General features: G+C 39.4%; 2 protein-coding genes across 4 annotated transcripts in view; one reads left to right on the forward strand and one right to left on the reverse strand.

Annotated features, from left to right (window-relative positions):
* Nucleotides 1–6113, forward strand: part of LOC134743513 (tropomodulin-1) — a 268940-nt gene extending 262827 nt beyond the window's left edge. For both annotated transcript variants that reach the window (XR_010128021.1, XR_010128025.1), the window contains one exon: nt 6100–6113. The gene's annotated coding sequence lies outside the window, so the exon portion shown is untranslated. The remainder of the gene's footprint in view (nt 1–6099) is intronic.
* Nucleotides 1–18770, reverse strand: part of LOC134743518 (uncharacterized) — a 30844-nt gene that overhangs the window by 6422 nt on the left and 5652 nt on the right. The window contains exons 2-6 of one of the 2 annotated variants that reach the window (XM_063677004.1): nt 14935–15400; nt 6863–7035; nt 3572–3679; nt 1867–1967; nt 744–942 (exon numbers count right to left, since the gene is read on the reverse strand). In XM_063677004.1, coding sequence (XP_063533074.1) covers nt 768–942; nt 1867–1967; nt 3572–3679; nt 6863–7035; nt 14935–15400 — 1023 coding nt within the window. In that variant the 3' untranslated portion in view covers nt 744–767. Of the gene's footprint in view, nt 1–743; nt 943–1866; nt 1968–3571; nt 3680–6862; nt 7036–14934; nt 15401–18770 lie in introns of those variants that run through there. The other variant, XM_063677005.1, reaches the window with a different exon arrangement.

The following is an 18770-nucleotide window of genomic DNA, read 5'->3' on the forward strand; positions in this document are numbered from 1 at the left end:
GAATAAAGGATCACCATTAAATATCAGATTTTTTATTAATATTGCGTAGCTGCCTTCGTCGGACTCTGACTATTGTAGAAAGGCAAACTGGTCTTCTTTTTCATGTAGCATGTAGCATTATCATCACTCGCTTCTTCACGTAAAAAATACAAAAGTAAATTAGTATTTTATTTGTACGTCTGACATTATATGACTTGACATTGACAAGCCATTAACGAACGCTGTCGCGACTGCACGCCGCAACAGCCGCAGTCGTGCTGCTACAGTAGTGCGGCACCGCGTAACGTCGCAACTGCAGTGCAGCGGAAGTTACAATTGGACAGTCACCTTTAAAGAAAAAGTGACGAAGCCCTCCAGTGGTGAAGGCCGGATTCGAACCGGCGTCTGCGTCGGCGTCGTTTTTTAGGGTTCCGTACCCAAAGGGTAAAAATGGGACCCTATTACTAAGACTCCGCTGTCCGTCTGTCTCTCTGTCCGTCTGTCTGTCGCCAGGCTGTATCTCATGAACCGTGATAGCTAGACAGTTCAAATTTTCACAGATGATGTATTTCTGTTGCCGCTGCCGCGCTATAACAACAAATACTAAAAAGTACGGAAACCTCGAGTCCGACTCGCACTTGGCCGGTTTTTTTCTGTAATATATGAGATCTATTACAGTTTATAATTTATATATAGTAGTGTGACAATTAAAAAACAAATAAAGATATCTAATAAAATAAATTGATTTGTTCCCAAAAGTTGTTTATATTGTCATATTTATCATAGTCCTAATCAGTCTGCCGAACGACGCACGAGCAACAGCTGGGTATCTTGAACTGCTTCTCGACCACCTCGCCGTTAGCGTTCAGTCCGGCCATGTACCGCAACATGTACTTCTGCTTGCAGCTGGCTTCGTATCCCGAGTAGAAGTAGGCCAGCTTTGAACAGGGCGAGTCGGCTTTGCTGGAAAAAACATTAGCTTTTTACTTTTGGGTCAGATTTTATCACACAGGTTATTAGAAAATGCTCTTAACCCATTCAGCGCTAATCACGGCACGTTGTCGTTAATGCCTCTATGAAGAATGTTCGCTACATACCGGGAAACCCATGTTATCGGCTACGACGTAGCGCTACGATCGTAGCTCAGCAGTGAATGTGTTAAAGGCGACGTTCGGATGTCAACTGCAAGCTGCATTACTGAAGTGGCACCGCTGTAGCCGCCGCTGTATTTGTCAATTTCCTTGATAAAATTCGACGACGCATTACTGCCGCGATTATGACTTATGAAGTTCATTCCGTCACTCATTTTATCAAGGAAATTGACAGCGGCACTTCTGTGGCAACAACGACGCCGCAACAGTAATGCAGCTGCAGCTGACATCTGAACGTCACCTTAATGCGGACAAAAATAGGCTTTACTTTTAAAATGTCCATAGGAGAGACTGAACATGATTACTTTTTTTTTATTACTACGTCGGTGGCAAACAAGCATACGGCCCGCCTGATGTTAAGCAATCTCCGTAGCCTATGTACGCCTGCAACTCCAGAGGAGCTACATGCGCGTTGCCGACGCTAACACTCCGCGCCCTCGTCGAGCTCTGGCAACCTTACTCAGTAGGGTCTAGTGTTATTTGGCTGCGGTTGTCAGTTGGGTTCTGCTCTAGATCTGGAATGACATCCGCTGTGCTGTGCAAAGCAAGATAACATTCACAGTGCCCATACCTCTCTTCTCTCATACTTACTCCTGTATTATGTCATTTTAATGCCAATATCGACTATGAGGCACATTTTTGTGTTTGGCACTTATCGACACCATTATTTACGATATTGAAAGTACTTAAAGGTATTAGTATATACCTACTAAGTATATTTCTATGCATATATCACCTGCATATCTCAACGTGAAAGCCTTGTAAAGGCTTGTCCTTTTGGTTCAGGATGTAGTGCCATTTCCCGTCTTTATCAGGAGCTGCCTTAGGTACTGCAACCTAAAATTACGTAATTAACAATATTAGAAGGAATATATTTTTTTTCTAAGGAAAACGTAATAAATTGTTAGAAAAATTAATAATTTCCATGGCGATAAGTAATCTTTCAAAATATGCCATTTTCTTATCTCAATCTAATTTTAGACCTTATCTCTTTGAAATAAGATCGTCAATAAACAGTGTCAACGATAATACGCATTTTTACTACTACGAGTAGGTATAGTATGTACCTACTACTACCATTTGTCTGGTATGACAATTATTTATTAAGTACTTAAAGTATAACATCAAAATAAGCAAATTAACCTACCTGAATCGGAATTACATGACTGAACTTTCTAACCCCGGGTCGTCGCGCCACAGCAGTAAGTAAGTAAGTAACCCCGGATAAAACGTATCCACGAATGCAGTGTCGATACAAACCCGATAGGGTTTCACGGCACTTTTCTGTCTGATGTAATGTAAGATTTTAATATAGAATAAATAAATAAATAAAAATAAAAAAAAAACGATCCTTGTTTGTGCACTATAAGTAACTTATATAATTATGATTTTGTGACCGATATTTTTTTTTATTATAACCTCTTTTTTCAGTTTTTTTTTTAGTAAAATTTTAACGCATAAACGTAACGAAATCGTCAGTCCGAAAAGATGAAAATACATCGAATGTCAAGTGTTGGGGGTGGTGTTGGACCACTTTTGTACTTTTTAGGGTTCCGTACCCAAAGGGTAAAAACGGGACCCTATTACTAAGACTCCTCTGTCCGTCTGTCTGTCTGTTACCAGGCTGTATCTCATGAACCGTGATAGCTCGACAGTTGAAATTTTCACAGATGATGTATTTTTAATTTATTTAATATGTCTATGTCTCACGGAAGTTTTGTTATTAAAATGATGTATTTTTGTTTCCGCTATAACAACAAATACTAAAAACAGAATAATATAAATATTTAAATGGGGCTCCCATACAATAAACGTGATTTTTTTGCTGCTTTTTTCCGTAATGGTACGGAACCCTTCGTGCGCGAGTCCGACTCGCGCTTGGCCGGTTTTTTTATATTTACTCACATGCGAAAATGTTTTGGAGTCATTCTTCTTTTTGAAAAGGAGGTCTTAACCATTTTTCTTATGCAAAAATAATCTGATACGTAAAATACGTATTAATAAACTAAGTAACTAGTAACCTACCAGTAATTATATAAAAAATGTTTTGTAATAATAATTTGAACCATTTTGTAGAATTTCATTGGTAAAAACACATACATGCTGGTAACGCAGTGACAAATTCCGTTTTTAATTCAAAGGGCAGAGACATCAAAGGCCAATGAGTTATATGTAGGTACTGATTCTTAATGGATATTTACAGTAGGTATATAACTACTTAAATATTTAACGAAACATCATCTTCCTCTCGTTGTCCCGGCATTTTTGTCACGGCTATGTAGCCTGGGGTCTGCTTGGCAACTAATTCCAAGAATTGGCGTAGGCACTAGTTTTTACGAAAGCGACTGCCATATTTTTTTCAATATGAAAGTAAAACATATATCCCATTAATTTTCATAGGTATCGATCGAGGTAATTCGGGAAATCAAAGTAAAATGTACCTTAAGCGAAAACTCGCAGAGCTCCATTTCTTCCGGCGGGCCGATCCGCTGCGCTATTTCAGGCGTGTCCAGCTCGTCCACCTTGTACCTGTCGGTCGCGTTGCCGAGCTGGAAAACGACAGTAATTAATTAAAAATACGTTTACCTACTTGCAATTCCTTAATGGGCTTAATGTGAAGGGCAAGTGGCTAAATCTTTTTTTTATTTTTTATTTAGTAAGTTTAAATTTTGTACAAAGTTTTACAAACATGCCACTATTGAAAACCTCGAGCATCCTCGAGGGTGTATTGTAATAATAGGCGAGATCGCGCGGTCCGATCCGCGTTTGCTTTTACCAAAAAGAATAGAGGGTTACTGTCATAGTAAATTTTGTAGGCACAGTAAATTTACAGTCATCATCTAATGAAAATGTATAAACATACCAAAAAAATGTATATGCATAATGGGAAAAAGATTATTTTTATTTGTATTTATTATTTTTATATCATTTTGACCCATGTTCTTTCACTGATATGTGTTAAAATTGTTAAATAACAAACAAAACCGTCAACGCCATCTAGCCGAGAGTAGGCCAAAGGTGTAGGCGCCGTCTGTCCGATAATCAATTTTTCTCCATTATTATTCACAACGACGGGACTTAATCGCGTAAAATAAGTTTTAAATTTACCTCCGACGTTTCGAGGACGGCGTTGTCCCCGTGGTCTCGGAGAAGACTGGCTAGAGTTGGCATCAACATCTAGGCGCGCGAGTTTTTCGAACTACCCGCACTTGGTCTTGTTTATTAACATGAACGTTTTGCGCACTAGGGATGTCACCGGGTCGACACACAACACTCACAATATTCGATTTTTCGACTTTCGATATTTGTTTTCGCTTACACTTACTAATGACTGGGTTCCATGTGGATGAGATCTTAAAACCTTCGTCTTGATTGAAATTTCTATGTTTTTTGATTTCAATAGCTTCACGGATTTTTCTACCATAAAACCCTAGATCTGTAGAAAGTATTCTAGGGTTGTGAAGCTCAATCCAGTGGTTTGGCCGTGACTCTAGTAAATGCTCAGCAACGGCAGACTTGTTCACCTGACGATCAAAATCTGTGTGACCCTGAATATTTAAAGAGCGAGATGTCGCATATTCAGGAGGTACTTAGGTGGAACGGGTATAAGGTGAGAAAGTGGCAACCCAGACGAAAAGCAAGAGTGAAGCGTCCTGATGTCTCCAGGCAACCGGCATTTTTACCTTATGTGAAAGGAGTAACGGATAAGGTTGGCACAGTACTTGAGAGGTACTCTATAAAGACGATATACACTCCTTTATCCAAAATTGCAGAAAACCTGAGGTCACCGAAGGACGTTATCCCGTTCCAGTCACCTGGCGTTTATAATATCGATTGCAGTTGTGGTAGTTCCTACATCGGGGAAACGAAACGTACCATTACGGAGCGAGTTAAGGAGCATATCGCAGCTGTCAAAAATCGTCAGGTGAACAAGTCTGCCGTTGCTGAGCATTTACTAGAGTCAGGGCCAAACCACTGGATTGAGCTTCACAACCCTAGAATACTTTCTACAGATCATGGGTTTTATAGTAGAAAAATCCGTGAAGTCATTGAAATCAAAAAAACATAGAAATTTCAATCGAGACGAAAGTTTTAAGATCTCATCCACATGGAACCTAGTCATTAGTAAGTGTAAGCGAATACAAATATCGAAAGTTGAAAAATCGAATATTGTGAGTGTTGTGTGTCGACCCGGTGACATCCCTAGTGCGCAAAACGTTCAAATTAATAAACAAGACCAAGTGCGGGTAGTTCGAAAAACTCGCGCGCCTAGAAGATGTTGATGTCAACTCTAGCCAGTCTTCTCCGAGACCACGGGGACAACGCCGTCCTCGAAACATCGGAGGTAAATTTAAAACTTATTTTACGCGATTAAGTCCCGTCGTTGTTAATGAGTAAAAATCGTGAAAGTTTAAATCAGTATCAATTTTTCTTGACGGAAATCAAGTTTTTTCCTTAGACTTTATTCATTTTATACGGAGCAAATACGGAGTTACGAGTACATAGGTCTTTGCTTAAAATACTATTATTACATTAAATTATTACTTTATTAGGTAGGTATTTGCATTGGAGCTAGAGACATTCCTTTACTGAAAGACGTCAACTTCTAGATGAAAAAAACCTCCCCGAGAATCTTCATAAATATTTAAATGTTAATATATTTTTCCTTTTTTATTGTGGGACGTACCACATTATTACAATCTATAAACTGTATATACAGATGTCAACCCACGTTGTGTCCCAAGTTGACCAGAGTTGATCATCGTTAATTTTTTCATTGTGATTGACATCTGTATATACAATTTATAGGTTCATAAATATTCTTTCCTGTGATCTTAACCAGATCGTCTTTTCATCTTGGCATTTCCTCGCTATTTCTTTCGGTGCGCCGTTGCCTTTCAAGATAATAATAATAATAATAAGCCTGCAGGGCAGCTTGTGGCGAGCTGTTGGGGAGTGACGACCCCACGGACCCGAGTGCTTCAGAGAGTCGGTCAGGGTCTCCGTCTCCGGCGAGTCTTCGTCGGTCGGAGTGGACCCCAAGGGGACCCGCAGGACTCTCAGCTCTGGCTTGCCTTCATTGGCCGTCCAGAGGGGAGTCGTAAGAGCTATATGCTCCAGGGGTGGAAGTGTTAAAGGGCATAACGCCGCGAGTAACTTCGGAAAAAGCGCAGCACACCTCTCGACACCCCTGAGCCGCTCACGCGGGTGTTGCGCCTGGCCGTCTTTACGATGGCGCATCAGGTGCCCATCTAACGAGTGGCGAGTCACCGCCTGCCTCGATAGCACTGTATAGCACAATGTTATGGCAGGTGTCCGGAACTCTTAGCAATAGCCCAGTATTATATTCCACCTAAATTTAAGCCATAGACCAGGACTCTTTCCACTTTTCTAAAATAGCTCCCAATGCCTGCTGAAACCGGTTTACGGGTATCTATTTATGTACCCGTGAATGGGTTCCAGCAGGCGTTCTACATGACATCAAAACTCTCCAAACGGCCTCTACGTGTTGGATCTATATCCCCACGCACGCCTTATAAATGACCGGGCCTGAAAACCCGAGAGTTTGTAACGGAGATACAAATAATAATAATAATATTCTTTATTGTGCACAATGAAACATGATTAAATACAGCAAATAATATATATAGATATTGTCTGCCCTAAAGCATATTTTACAGGACAGTAATGTACCAAATAAGCTGTAAAAAAGACAAAAATATCAGTGTCACCTTCTCAATTATGGCGGCGACTCGATCCTCCGGGTAGTCGGGCAAGTCTTCGCATATGCCCGTCCGAAGACACTCCTCCGGCACGATGGGGACGAACTGCGTCTGATCGGACCGCCGGCTCGGGCCCGGGAACACCACTACGTCCGGCGATACTACCGGATCCGGCACCATGCCTGGAAATTCAGAAGTCAGAAGATCCTTAACACGATAGTAAAGTTTAAGCTTGTCCGTATAAAGATAGAGCACAAAATGGGCAACTACCGCTTGAGCTTTAAGAGCAAAGACCACTTATTAATTAAGGGTTTATTGTCTGTGTGTAAGGGACTTGGTTATGTCTCCTTTTCTTAAAAGCAAATTTGCTGGTCTGAGGCTCACAGTGTACCTGTATGTGACCAGTTGTGCTCTTAAAACTTATTAGTTTTAAGCACTTGTTTATCAAAACAAATGTAGGTACATCGTTCTACTATAATAATTTCACACAGATATAGCATATCAAGCCAAATGCCATAATAAGCATAAATATACCCTTAATAATTATCTTAATTATTAAGACATTGCCTGCTATGTTTTGCGTACGTGTTGTGTGGTTCGTCCATAAAACCATTATTTTTTGCTCATTTGAGCGGCCTTAAATTACGGAATATATTTCGCTTCGACTCGCTTATGTAAATAGTAAAAACTTGCAACTCTTAATTAGCGGCCAGCCTTAAGCTTAATGTTATTGTATGTATGTAAATGAAACTCTCGGTGCCTTATGTCATTGCGTGAGTCAATTGCAAATTAGTATTTAGTTGGCTAACAGAAGTATAATTTGGGGGCACGTTATAGTACCTATACCTTAACCAAGGTCGAACAGCAAGTACCTATTTACTTATTAGCAAGGCAAAGCATTTGCTACCAATTAAATGGAGCATTATATCAAGTTTTTTTTTTTTTTTTGACATAAATTTAGCTTTATTTAAAAATCAAAATAATAATATTTAAAACTACAAATAAACTTAAAAGTAAGGCTTTATAAATAAAAAACGTCCCCCAAGTCACTGCCAATGGGCAGTGTGCCCAGAAGACTGGCCGCATTGCCACGTTGAATGGCAATGCTTATTCTTTGGGCAAAATACTGGCCAGCCCTCTGGTCACCTGTGGCGTCTATAAGGCGCGACGCTAGGTCCTTGTAGAGCCGACGCGCGCTTGGTCCCCACGGCCCCAGCGTTTCGACCCCAAACGCCTCAAAAATGTAACTACTGCCTAGGGTGGCGTATTTGCGGCGTTTGAGGTCTTCTGCCGTGGACGCGGCACGACCAGCATCACTGCTGGTGCCCGGAAGGTGGGACGGCGCGAGGGTGTCAACGCACGTGGCATCCCAAACTAGAGGCCGTCCCAACCTCCAAGGCACCAGAGTCATACCGTCGGGCCTCTTGTCATCGTCCCTTGCCAAACCAACGGGCTCGAGAATGGCTGGAACTTTGACACTGACAAAGGCCCTTCGGATGACATCGTTGATGCTGGCGTGTCGGGGTATGCGGCCGGCGCTTCTGCCACAAGAAAGTCCATGATGCCCATGGCTGTCCACCATGGCACCACAGCGGCAGCGATGGGGGACGTTAGTTATAGTCCCTAAACGCAAACAGGTCGCCAGTCGAAATGTGGAATTGTCTATTAGGGTGCCTATGGATGGTGAGGGTAGAGCTTGCAACCACAGACCCGACTCCCACTCTGCAGTGGCAAGAAGACGAGCTCGATCTGACGTACCAGTTGACGTATCAACAAGATTATTCCGTACTAGACGGCAGATCGGCTCGTCCCATTGCCTCTGCGAGCAGGGATTGACAGGTGGGTCTGTGTTGCCACAGGTTAGTGACCAAACATTCTTGGCCTCGGTGCAATGTGCTGCCTCTATGGCCCCGAGAGAAGGGGTTAAAATGCTCGAAATTAAATTTTGAGAACTATGCACCGAGGACAAGAAGGCTGGCAGCGAAACACTAGAAATTTTGCGGATGCCCAGGCCACCGTGCCGAACCGGTAGAGTAGCCTGGGTCCAGGACCTTTCTTCGAAACGTATGTTGAGGACTGATGCCAAAGTGTCCTCAATTAGCAAATCTAGTTTTAGGAGTAGACTGGGATGCTTCCAGAGGTGGCTGCAGCGGAGAACGTAGGTGAATTTGGGTACAAAAAGGCAGTGTCGAATGATGGAATAGGCGGTATGCATATTGATTTCTAAAAGACGTTCCGAAACAGATCTGAAATTTAGAATTTTGTCATTGACATATTGGTCGAAAGATTGATCTAAAATCATTAATAATTACGCAGATCTACAATGCAATAAAAGCAGACTTACTTTCTTTTACCTAAATGCTAGAAGCATACGAAAAAAAGGAAAATTCGACGAACTAAAATGCATACTTAAAGCAATGCCTACAACAGTTCACATACTTCTTTTAACTGAAACTTGGATTGCAAATGAAGAACAAGCTCGTGAGTTGCAAATAGAAAACTACACTCACTATTTTAATTACAGGACTGACACGAAAGGTGGAGGAGTCTCAGCTTTTGTACATAATAACCTAAGACATACTATATCCGAATCACAATACCTAGATGGCAATAATTACTTATGGGTACGTCTTCAAAACTATTCACTTGAAATTGGAGTAATATATAACCCAGGTCATACAAATTATCAAAATTTTCTCGATGAGCTAAATAACCAGTTGCAGAGAAGAAATAGAGCAATAGTTTTCGGAGATTTCAATATTGACCTACTCGCTAAAGAAAAGAAAACTCGACAATACAAAGCTCTTCTAAAAGAAACAGACTTCACACTATTAAACAAAGTTAATAAACAATACTGTACGAGGGACTCTAAAACACGACAATCTATACTGGACCATGTTAGCACTAATTTAAAAGACGACTATTTTCATATGGCAATCATTGAATCGGGAATGTCTGATCATAAGCAAATATGTATTGAATTAAAGAAAACCAAGCAACCAAAAAGGATAGAGACCACATATGAAGCAGTTGACTACAACAGGCTATATACAAACTTCGAAGAAGCTGAACTGAACAATATCGATGACGACTACACGGCACTTGAGAGTTCTATAAAGAAATACATAAATGCTAGTAAAATCACTAAAACTAAAATCCTCAATCCTCCGCAAAAAGATTGGATATGTAAGGACATAATCAACGGGATAAACAGGAGAAACAAACTTTGGAGTGAATTAAAGGAAGACCGGGGAAACAAGATCCTAGAAGAAAACTATAAAACAACCAAGAATGACCTTGCCAAATTAATTCAGAATACAAAAGACACATATTACTACAACAAGTTCATACATTACAATAAGAAACCTAAAAAAATGTGGAGTTTAGTGAATACATTAGCATGTAATAAAATACGAGAAAGCTGTGCACCACCGAAAATTATAATACAATCTAAAGAAATAATAGATGCCAAACAAATATGTGAAGAATTTAATGTATATTTTTCGACTATAGGTTCTCTTTTAGCAGATGAAATACCAAAATTATACCATGATGATTCTAAACAAGCCCTACCTAAATCTCATACTAATACTAAGTTGATAAATTTTAAACCATGCAATACCGATGAAATTATTAAAATTATTAACGATATAGATTCTAACTCCAGTGCTGGTGTCGACGGAATAAATACCAAATCTATCAAATGCATAAAAAATCTAATCGCAGATACTCTCACAAACTCAATCAATAAATTACTGTATAAAGGGGAATTCCCTGAGTCCTTAAAGATCGCCAAAGTTACTCCTATTCATAAATCTGGCCCAAAAACTGACCCGGGTAATTACAGGCCGATTTCTGTTTTGCCTACACTATCTAAAATCTTGGAAAAGGTCATATATACCCGTTTGAGCGAATATCTTAACTCTATCAACTTTATCTTTGAACGTCAATATGGCTTCAGGCCTAAAAGTAATACATTAACTGCAACAATCGACCTTGTAACTAAAATTAAATCAAATATAGATAAAAAAAACATAGTCCTCGGCGTCTTTATTGATCTAAAAAAGGCGTTCGATACGGTATGTCATAATTTGCTACTTCAAAAATTAAAACAAATCGGTATAGATGGTAACGCACTAAAGATGATTCAATCCTACCTTGAAAACAGACATCAAGTAGTCAAAATAGACAAAACCCAAAGTGCTAAATTGCCGATAACTTGCGGAATTCCTCAAGGCTCCATTTTAGGGCCTCTACTGTTTTTAATCTACATAAATAATGTACACGAAATAGGCCTAAAAGGTCATGTATCATTATATGCAGACGACACATGTCTGTTCTACTTCGGCTCCTCGATAGAATATTTAATAGAAAACGCTCAAACCGATTTAAATAAATTACACTCCTGGTTTCGATACAATCTCCTCACAATTAACATATCCAAAACTAGTTACGTAATCTTCAAAGCAAAAAATAAAACTATCCCACCCCACAGCCCACTGACGATAAATAATGTAGCTATAACAAATAAAAAACATGAGAAATACCTCGGTCTCCGAATGGATAGCTATCTTACGTGGAATACTCAAATTGAACATATAAGGTCAAAATTATCGTCAATCACTGGTTCTTTACGACGCATATCAGGCTGTATTCCGCATAAGCTACGTTATACCATATATAATTGTCTAATTAAACCGCACCTACTCTACTTGATTGAGCTGTGGGGCAGCGCAGCCAAAACCAAACTAACTCCCCTACAAATACTCCAAAATAAAATAATCAAAATTCTTTTTCACTATCACCGTCTAACACCTACCACGCGTATATATGCAGAAACTGGCCTAATGAACATTAAACAATTGTATATGTATAGTACCAGCATTCTTGTTAGGAAAATATTAAACAGCGCACTCCATACTAACTTAGCCTTTATAACGAAGAAGCAAATATCCAAACGCACTACTCGTCGTGCAAGTTTCATTGTGCTACCGAAGATAAGAACACAATTAGGGAAAAAAATGTTTACATATGAAGGTGCACAGCTTTATAATAAATTACCGTCTGATCTGAGAGGGACAGGCTCATTCAATGCGTTTAAAACTAAATTATCGCAATACATTTTAAACCACTACCCACCTTAAAAAAAAAAAAAAAATGTGTGAGCGTGTACCTCTCGAGCTCGACTTTAATGCTACCGTAAATAGGATAACTTTTACTTATAACTCTGTTCTCGTGTAAGTGACTTGTATGTCTTTTATGAGAATAAATATCTTTAAACCTAAAATCGGGCAGCCGAGGAGGTGAAGCTCAGTTTCGCTAGTAACTTTGATTCCGGGGGCTATCAGAGCAAAGTCATCCGCTATACTTTGGCAGTCAGGAGATGAGTTTGAGATACAGAGTTCGCACTTAGAGAAGTTTAAAGTTAAGCCAATAGTTTTTAGGTCAGATGTTAGTTTCTGTAAATCGGCTAAAACGGTCTTAGCGTCACCTCCAAGGGTTCCGTCGTCAAGGTACCAGATATTTAATTTAGAATTTAGATTTTTGATGATAGGTTGAATGGCAAGGCTGAAAATGGCTGGGCCTAGGGGGTCGCCCTGCTGACAACCAACGGAGGAGGCCAAAAGATTGAATTTATACAGAAGTTTGGTAGGTAAACTGTAGCATTGCCAAAGAAAATTGAATGTTTCTGGAATTTTTTCCTTGATTTGGGTCAGCAGGGCGCCTCGGTCTACGGAATTGAAGGCATTTGTTACATCCACCTTCAGCAGCACCTCGCCCGCCTGACGCTCCACGTAAGTACGCACGGCGTGAACGGCGGCTTCGCACCCGCTTTTGGACCCAAAACCCAGTTGAAGAGGACTAAAATATTTACCTAGTTTTTCAAGAATGGCACGGCAGGCTATTTTCGCAGTCAGACGGCGAAAAGTGGATCCAACGGCGATTGGACGTATGCCGCCGTCTTTTTTTTGTAGGGTGCATAGGTTGGCACCATAGAGGATGTCGATTACGTCCGCAGGTACACTCCTCGCAACATAAGGTTAACGAGTGACGTAAGCTGTATAAGGAGCTCGTCACGCGTTCCGTTGCAGGCACTACTTAACATGTCCTTTAGATGCTGCGGCGTGAGGCCGTCTAGACCGCCAGCTGAGCCATTCGGGAACGACATGACGGCTCCTAGGACGTCTTCTGCTGTAGCCTTAAGAGGTAAGTCACTGGGTTGGGGAGGGTCGGGCAGGATGGAGCTGGCTGCTGGAGGTGGGTGTTTATTAGCTAGGCCTAAAAGTACTTATATACTTATATACTTATACTTATATCAAGTACTTAGTACGTTTAGTAGTAAGTTTGAGGAACCTCCTAGGGATTCGTAGTGTTTCCAGTAAAGATATCTATTAGGTACCTACTTATAAATGGCCTATCTATATCTTATACCTTTAAACGAGCAATTCTTGTATATATCTATCTATATATAAGAATAAGAATATATATAACCTATAAATTTATTTATATATTTCGGGGATCTCGGAAACGGCTCTAACGATCTCGATGAAATTTGCTATATGGGGGTTTTCGGGGGCGAAAAATCGATCTAACTAGGTCTTATCTCAGGGAAAATGCGCATTTTTGAGTTTTTATATGTTTTCAGAGCAAAGCTCGGTCTCCCAGATATTACCTTTTAATCAGGGGCGCTTGTTTGTACATACCTGGTGCAAATCCGGGTACATACGGTGCAAAGGTTGGCCATCGCTATACAACATGGTAGTGGTAGTGGGCGTCTTTGCACCCGGTACAGCTAGCGGAGGTCTTTTAGAATAAATTTATTTAGCATTGTACTTTATTTATTACTTTTTATAAATTTACTTTATTTCTTTATTGTACAGTCGCCATCAGATATATCGGAGCGGCCAAGGTGCTCACAATTATCTGAACACGCACTCTAACGCCTTGATAATAGAGTCGTGTTCAGATATTTGTGAGCATCTTGGCCGCTTTAATCAGGGGCGCTTGTTTGTACATACCTGGTGCAAATCCGGATACATACGGTGCAAAGGTTGGCCATCGCTATACAACATGGTAGTGGTAGTGGGCGTCTTTGCACCCGGTACAGCTAGCGGAGGTCTTTTAGAATAAATTTATTTAGCATTGTACTTTATTTATTACTTTTTATAAATTTACTTTATTTCTTTATTGTACAGTCGCCATCAGATATATCGGAGCGGCCAAGGTGCTCACAATTATCTGAACACGCACTCTAACGCCTTGATAATAGAGTCGTGTTCAGATATTTGTGAGCATCTTGGCCGCTCTTATATATCAGATGGCGACTGTACATAGCATTACATTTACTTCAATAAAAAAAAGCTGTAGACAGCGAATCCTCAAATGCCTATAAAAAGGGATCAATTTGGATCGACAACGCGTTAGAAGCAAATGTTGAAATGTATTTAACGTAAGTTTGTGCAATTTTGACACTAATTCGATCATGTTATAACTTATGACTTTAAAATCTAGAAACTAATTAAGTAGAAACAAATGCACTCATGTCTCGTCATGCATGACACTGACACTTCATTGACATGATCTCAACCTCGATTACATATATTATAAAATTTATAAATATTATTTATTACCTACTAATTGATGAGATCGTGTTTAAATAGGTTTACTAATTAATGTAGGTATCTAATTCAAAACCTGTTTGTCGTTTTTCTCCACCAGACTACATTTTACAGACATTTGACTTTACAAAAAAACCATAGAAAAAAACGCATTTAAACCGTTTAGTTTTTAAAGGGCAAACTTGTTTAAGATTCAATGCAATCAGGTTTATAGGTATAGGTAGGTCTACGTTTTATTAAGGCGGTTGGTAGAGTTAGATTCATTTATTTCATAATACAGATTACATTATAAATTGCAGGCATGTCAATCTACAAGAATTCATATTATGATCGTCAAAACAAGGATCGGATATGTCGTGTGAAGTCACGAAAAAAGTAGTACTAGAATAACAGCGCAACTTCTTTACCAACCTCCTCAGATAAATGATAGACCTATCATATGCAGGTATACTCTTTTCTTACCTCTTCTAGACGTCGAATGAAACCCCGAATTTTTATTTACATTCACGATTCTAGGACCCTCATCTTCCTGATTAAACCTCCTTCTTTGCAAGTCTTGTAGCCTCTGTCGACCACTGTCCAGGGGAAGTGAGCGTTCACTCATTCTCTGTGTAGCTTGGTCGTCTCGTTCTCCCAACCTTTGCGAAGTTTGGTCGTCCCATTCTCTTATCCGCTGCGTAGATTGGGCGCTTTCGCTTATCTGCGTAGCTTGATTATCTTTTCGTTCGCTTATCCGCTGCGTAGCCTGATCGACCCATTCACTTAACCTCTGCGTAGCTTGATCACCGGTTATTCGCTGCGTAACTTGGTCGTGCACGCTCGCTCGCTGATGTGCTTGACCCAGTCGGTCATGGTTTGTCTCTATCTGATCGTACTGATGGTACGGCGAGGGTATATATTGGTGGCATCTTATAGATGTCATTGAGATCTGTAATGAAGATAAGTACTGGTAAGTTTTACTTTGCATAAGCTGCCGCTGCCGCTAATGGAAACTGAGTTGACGCATAGTAAGGTAAATACACGGTAAATATAACGATTATAAATGTTCTATTTTAGTAATCATCTGTGACTAATTCGCATAATATAATTTGTAATTCAGGGCAAAATTGTGGTTTTCTATTTCTAGTTATCTACAAATAAACATTTACGAGAAGACCAGTAATTTAATCGGATTTTTTGAATTCCAGAAACAAATTATTATTTTTAGGAATATTATATATTTTAGAAACGTTTATGTCGTTTAGTATATATCTAACTTAAAACATGAAAACCACGAAATATTAGGTACATTGTAAAAAAATAAGAATGTAATAAAAGTGTTTTAGTTTTGTGGACAGACGATTCATTTTCTAAATAATTAAATTAGTCATTGCGCAAACCAACATTGTGATAAAGCGAATTCGCTTTGCGATAATAATGTATGTCGGTCAGAACATGTCGGTACTAATTGCATGGTTGATGGAATAGGTGTGATTTAATTATGTTGTAGGTACCTACTTGTGTAGGTACGCCGTAAAAAAGTACAATATACAAAGTATTTAACGAATTACAATTGTTAGGTCGAAGTTGACGTTGATAAAGCAAATCGCAATGTATATAAACTTTTATATCAGAAAAAAAAACTAATTAAATTTTCCGTTTAAATAATTGATAAAATAACAGAATTTGAACGTACTTACTCTGCATTTTTTTTGTTATCGCCGCCTAGTCGAGTGTTTATGGTTAATTGGCATTAACTTACTAGTTAGAGGAATTTATATTTTTACTAGCGACCCCGCCCCGGCTTCGCACGGGTTACACAAAACCGTAACAAATTACACACCTAAACCTTCCTCGATAGTCACTCTATTGATAGGTGAAACCCACATGAAAATCCCTTGAGTAGATTTTGAGTTTATCGCGAACATACATACACACAAATAGACGAGGCGGGGGACTTGTTTTAAAGGGTGTAGTGATGCCCATAACGATTCCGATACGACTACGCAAGCTTTGCAGGTAGGTAGGATTTATTATGTGGCGCAGGAGAAAAGCGTTACTTAACTATATTAAATTCTTAAAACCGGCCAAGTGCGAGTCGGACTCGCACACGAAGGGTTCCGTACTATTACGCAAAAAAAAACACGTTTGTTGTATGCCCCACTTAAATATTTATAAAAAAAACTGTTTTTTTTAAATATTTTTTTTTAGGCAACAGAAATGCATCATTTGTGAAAATTTTAACTGTAGCTGTGTCGGTTCATGAGATACAGCCTGGTGACAGACGGACAGACAGACAGACAGCGGAGTCTTAGTAATAGGGTCCCGTTTTTACCCTTTTGGTACGGAACCCTAAAACAGGCTAGATATTTTTAGGATTAGGCCACGTTAAGTTGCCTGTTATATGAATGAAAGCTGTTTGAAGGTCTCTTTCTTGTGTAAACTAAACATAAAGGACCTTCCAAAGCATACTATGGCCGACCGATCCATTGTGCAACCGATAGGAATGAGGCCGTGAGCACTTCACATTAAATTTAATATAAATTTTTAATACTTACTCCTAAGAGGAAAAACCTCATTAAGAAATTGGTCATACAACCAAAGTAGAGCGTTGATACCACACATTACACGAGCGGCACTTACGGTTAATGAATCAGTGTCACGCGTCAGATCCGTGACGTCATCCCTTTAAACAATAGGGTATTTTCTACCTCGCTGAGGAGATCGGGGTTTTTATAGGTTTTTCCTGGCCATGATGTAGTTTGAATGGATGGAAAGGGAAACGGGGCTATAATTATTACTTAATTAGCTCCGTGTTCTTAATTTTAGGGTTCCGTACCTCAAAAGGAAAAAAAAACACTTACTTATAGGATCACTCGTGCGTCTGTCTGTCCGTCACAGCCTATTTTCTCCGAAACTAACTGGACCAATTAAGTTGAAATTTGGTACACTTATGTAAGTTTGTGACCCAAAGACGGACATGTATCACATGTAACGTAAACAAATGAATTTTAAGCATGGGAGCCCATTTTGGGGGGTAAATGAGAAAATAAAAAAATTTAGTTTTTCAAACTATATCGTGTTAAAGATCAAATGAAAGAGCTCATTGTAAGAATCTCAAATATATTTTTTTTATAATTTTAAGATATAGTTATTTGTTATACAAGGGTGCAAAGTTGTATTTTACCCGCGAGTGTAGAATTGAAACACGAGCAAGCGAAAGGATTCTATAGGTGAACCACGAGCGAAGCGAGTGGTTCTAAAATAGAATCCTGAGCGTAGCGAGTGTTTCAACACACGAGAAGTAAAATACATTTGCGCCCGTGTGTAACACAAAACTTTTCACCTCACTATAGCGAGGAAAGTGCAACATCCACAGGCGTTAGATCATCTTCATCACTGGAATCACTCATTTCTTTACGATATTATAACAGAAAACTCTGGAAGTTGTGTATTTTTACGCGAGTCGGTGAGAAAATGTTTTAAGTAAAAAAATTGTTGACAATGTTGACATTTCTGATGTATGAAATGTCAACGATGCGTTTTGAAATTGCTTCAACTCAACTTGTGCGTTCAGAATTATATTTATCATCATTATAAAACAAAACAAACGTTTCTTATGGAATTTTAAGGTTTATGACTTAAAATCATTAAATAAAGCTAAATTTGGTATTTTTTATTAGATTCTCAAACCATTTATTTAATGATAATTAATATCGAACGAACCATTATCATGAGCGTTTTACGTTTTGTTATCTGTCAAGCTACATAAACACGCTCCATCCAAGGTCAAATTACTTTCCCCACTAGTGGATAAAACGCGTTTTTCCCCGCTTGTATTGAAGGATAAACGACAACTTTCCGAGCTAGTGAGGGGAAAAACACTTAAGAAGTTATTCAAGAAAATAGGAATAAGTTTATATTCGCCTGGAGGACCCGATTAAGTGACTTCGTCATTTTGTCGCATTAATCAGGTCCTCTTGTGCAGCCGGCGGCGCTGACGCTCCAGGGGAGCTTGGTTTGCTGGCCTCCTTCTGGGACGCGCGTTTCGGGGCTTTAGCCCCCGTCCGCAGTTCTAACCTAACCTAACCAACTTTTCTAGTAGCAGTTTGTTTCTGTGAATGTCGCAGTTCTAACCTAACCTCTTTTCTAGTAGCAGTTGTTTTCTGTGAAGGTCGCAGTTCTAACCTAACCTAACCCACTTTCCTAGTAGCTAATATCTTCCATTTTACACCTATAATACTCTCAAAGTACCAAAACGGATAAATATCACCAACAAATGTGTTAGAACACCGCAATGTGACTGCTAATAATCATCA

Source organism: Cydia strobilella, chromosome 8 (assembly GCF_947568885.1).
Source record: "Cydia strobilella chromosome 8, ilCydStro3.1, whole genome shotgun sequence".
In the NCBI taxonomy this organism is placed as follows: Eukaryota; Metazoa; Arthropoda; class Insecta; order Lepidoptera; family Tortricidae; genus Cydia; species Cydia strobilella.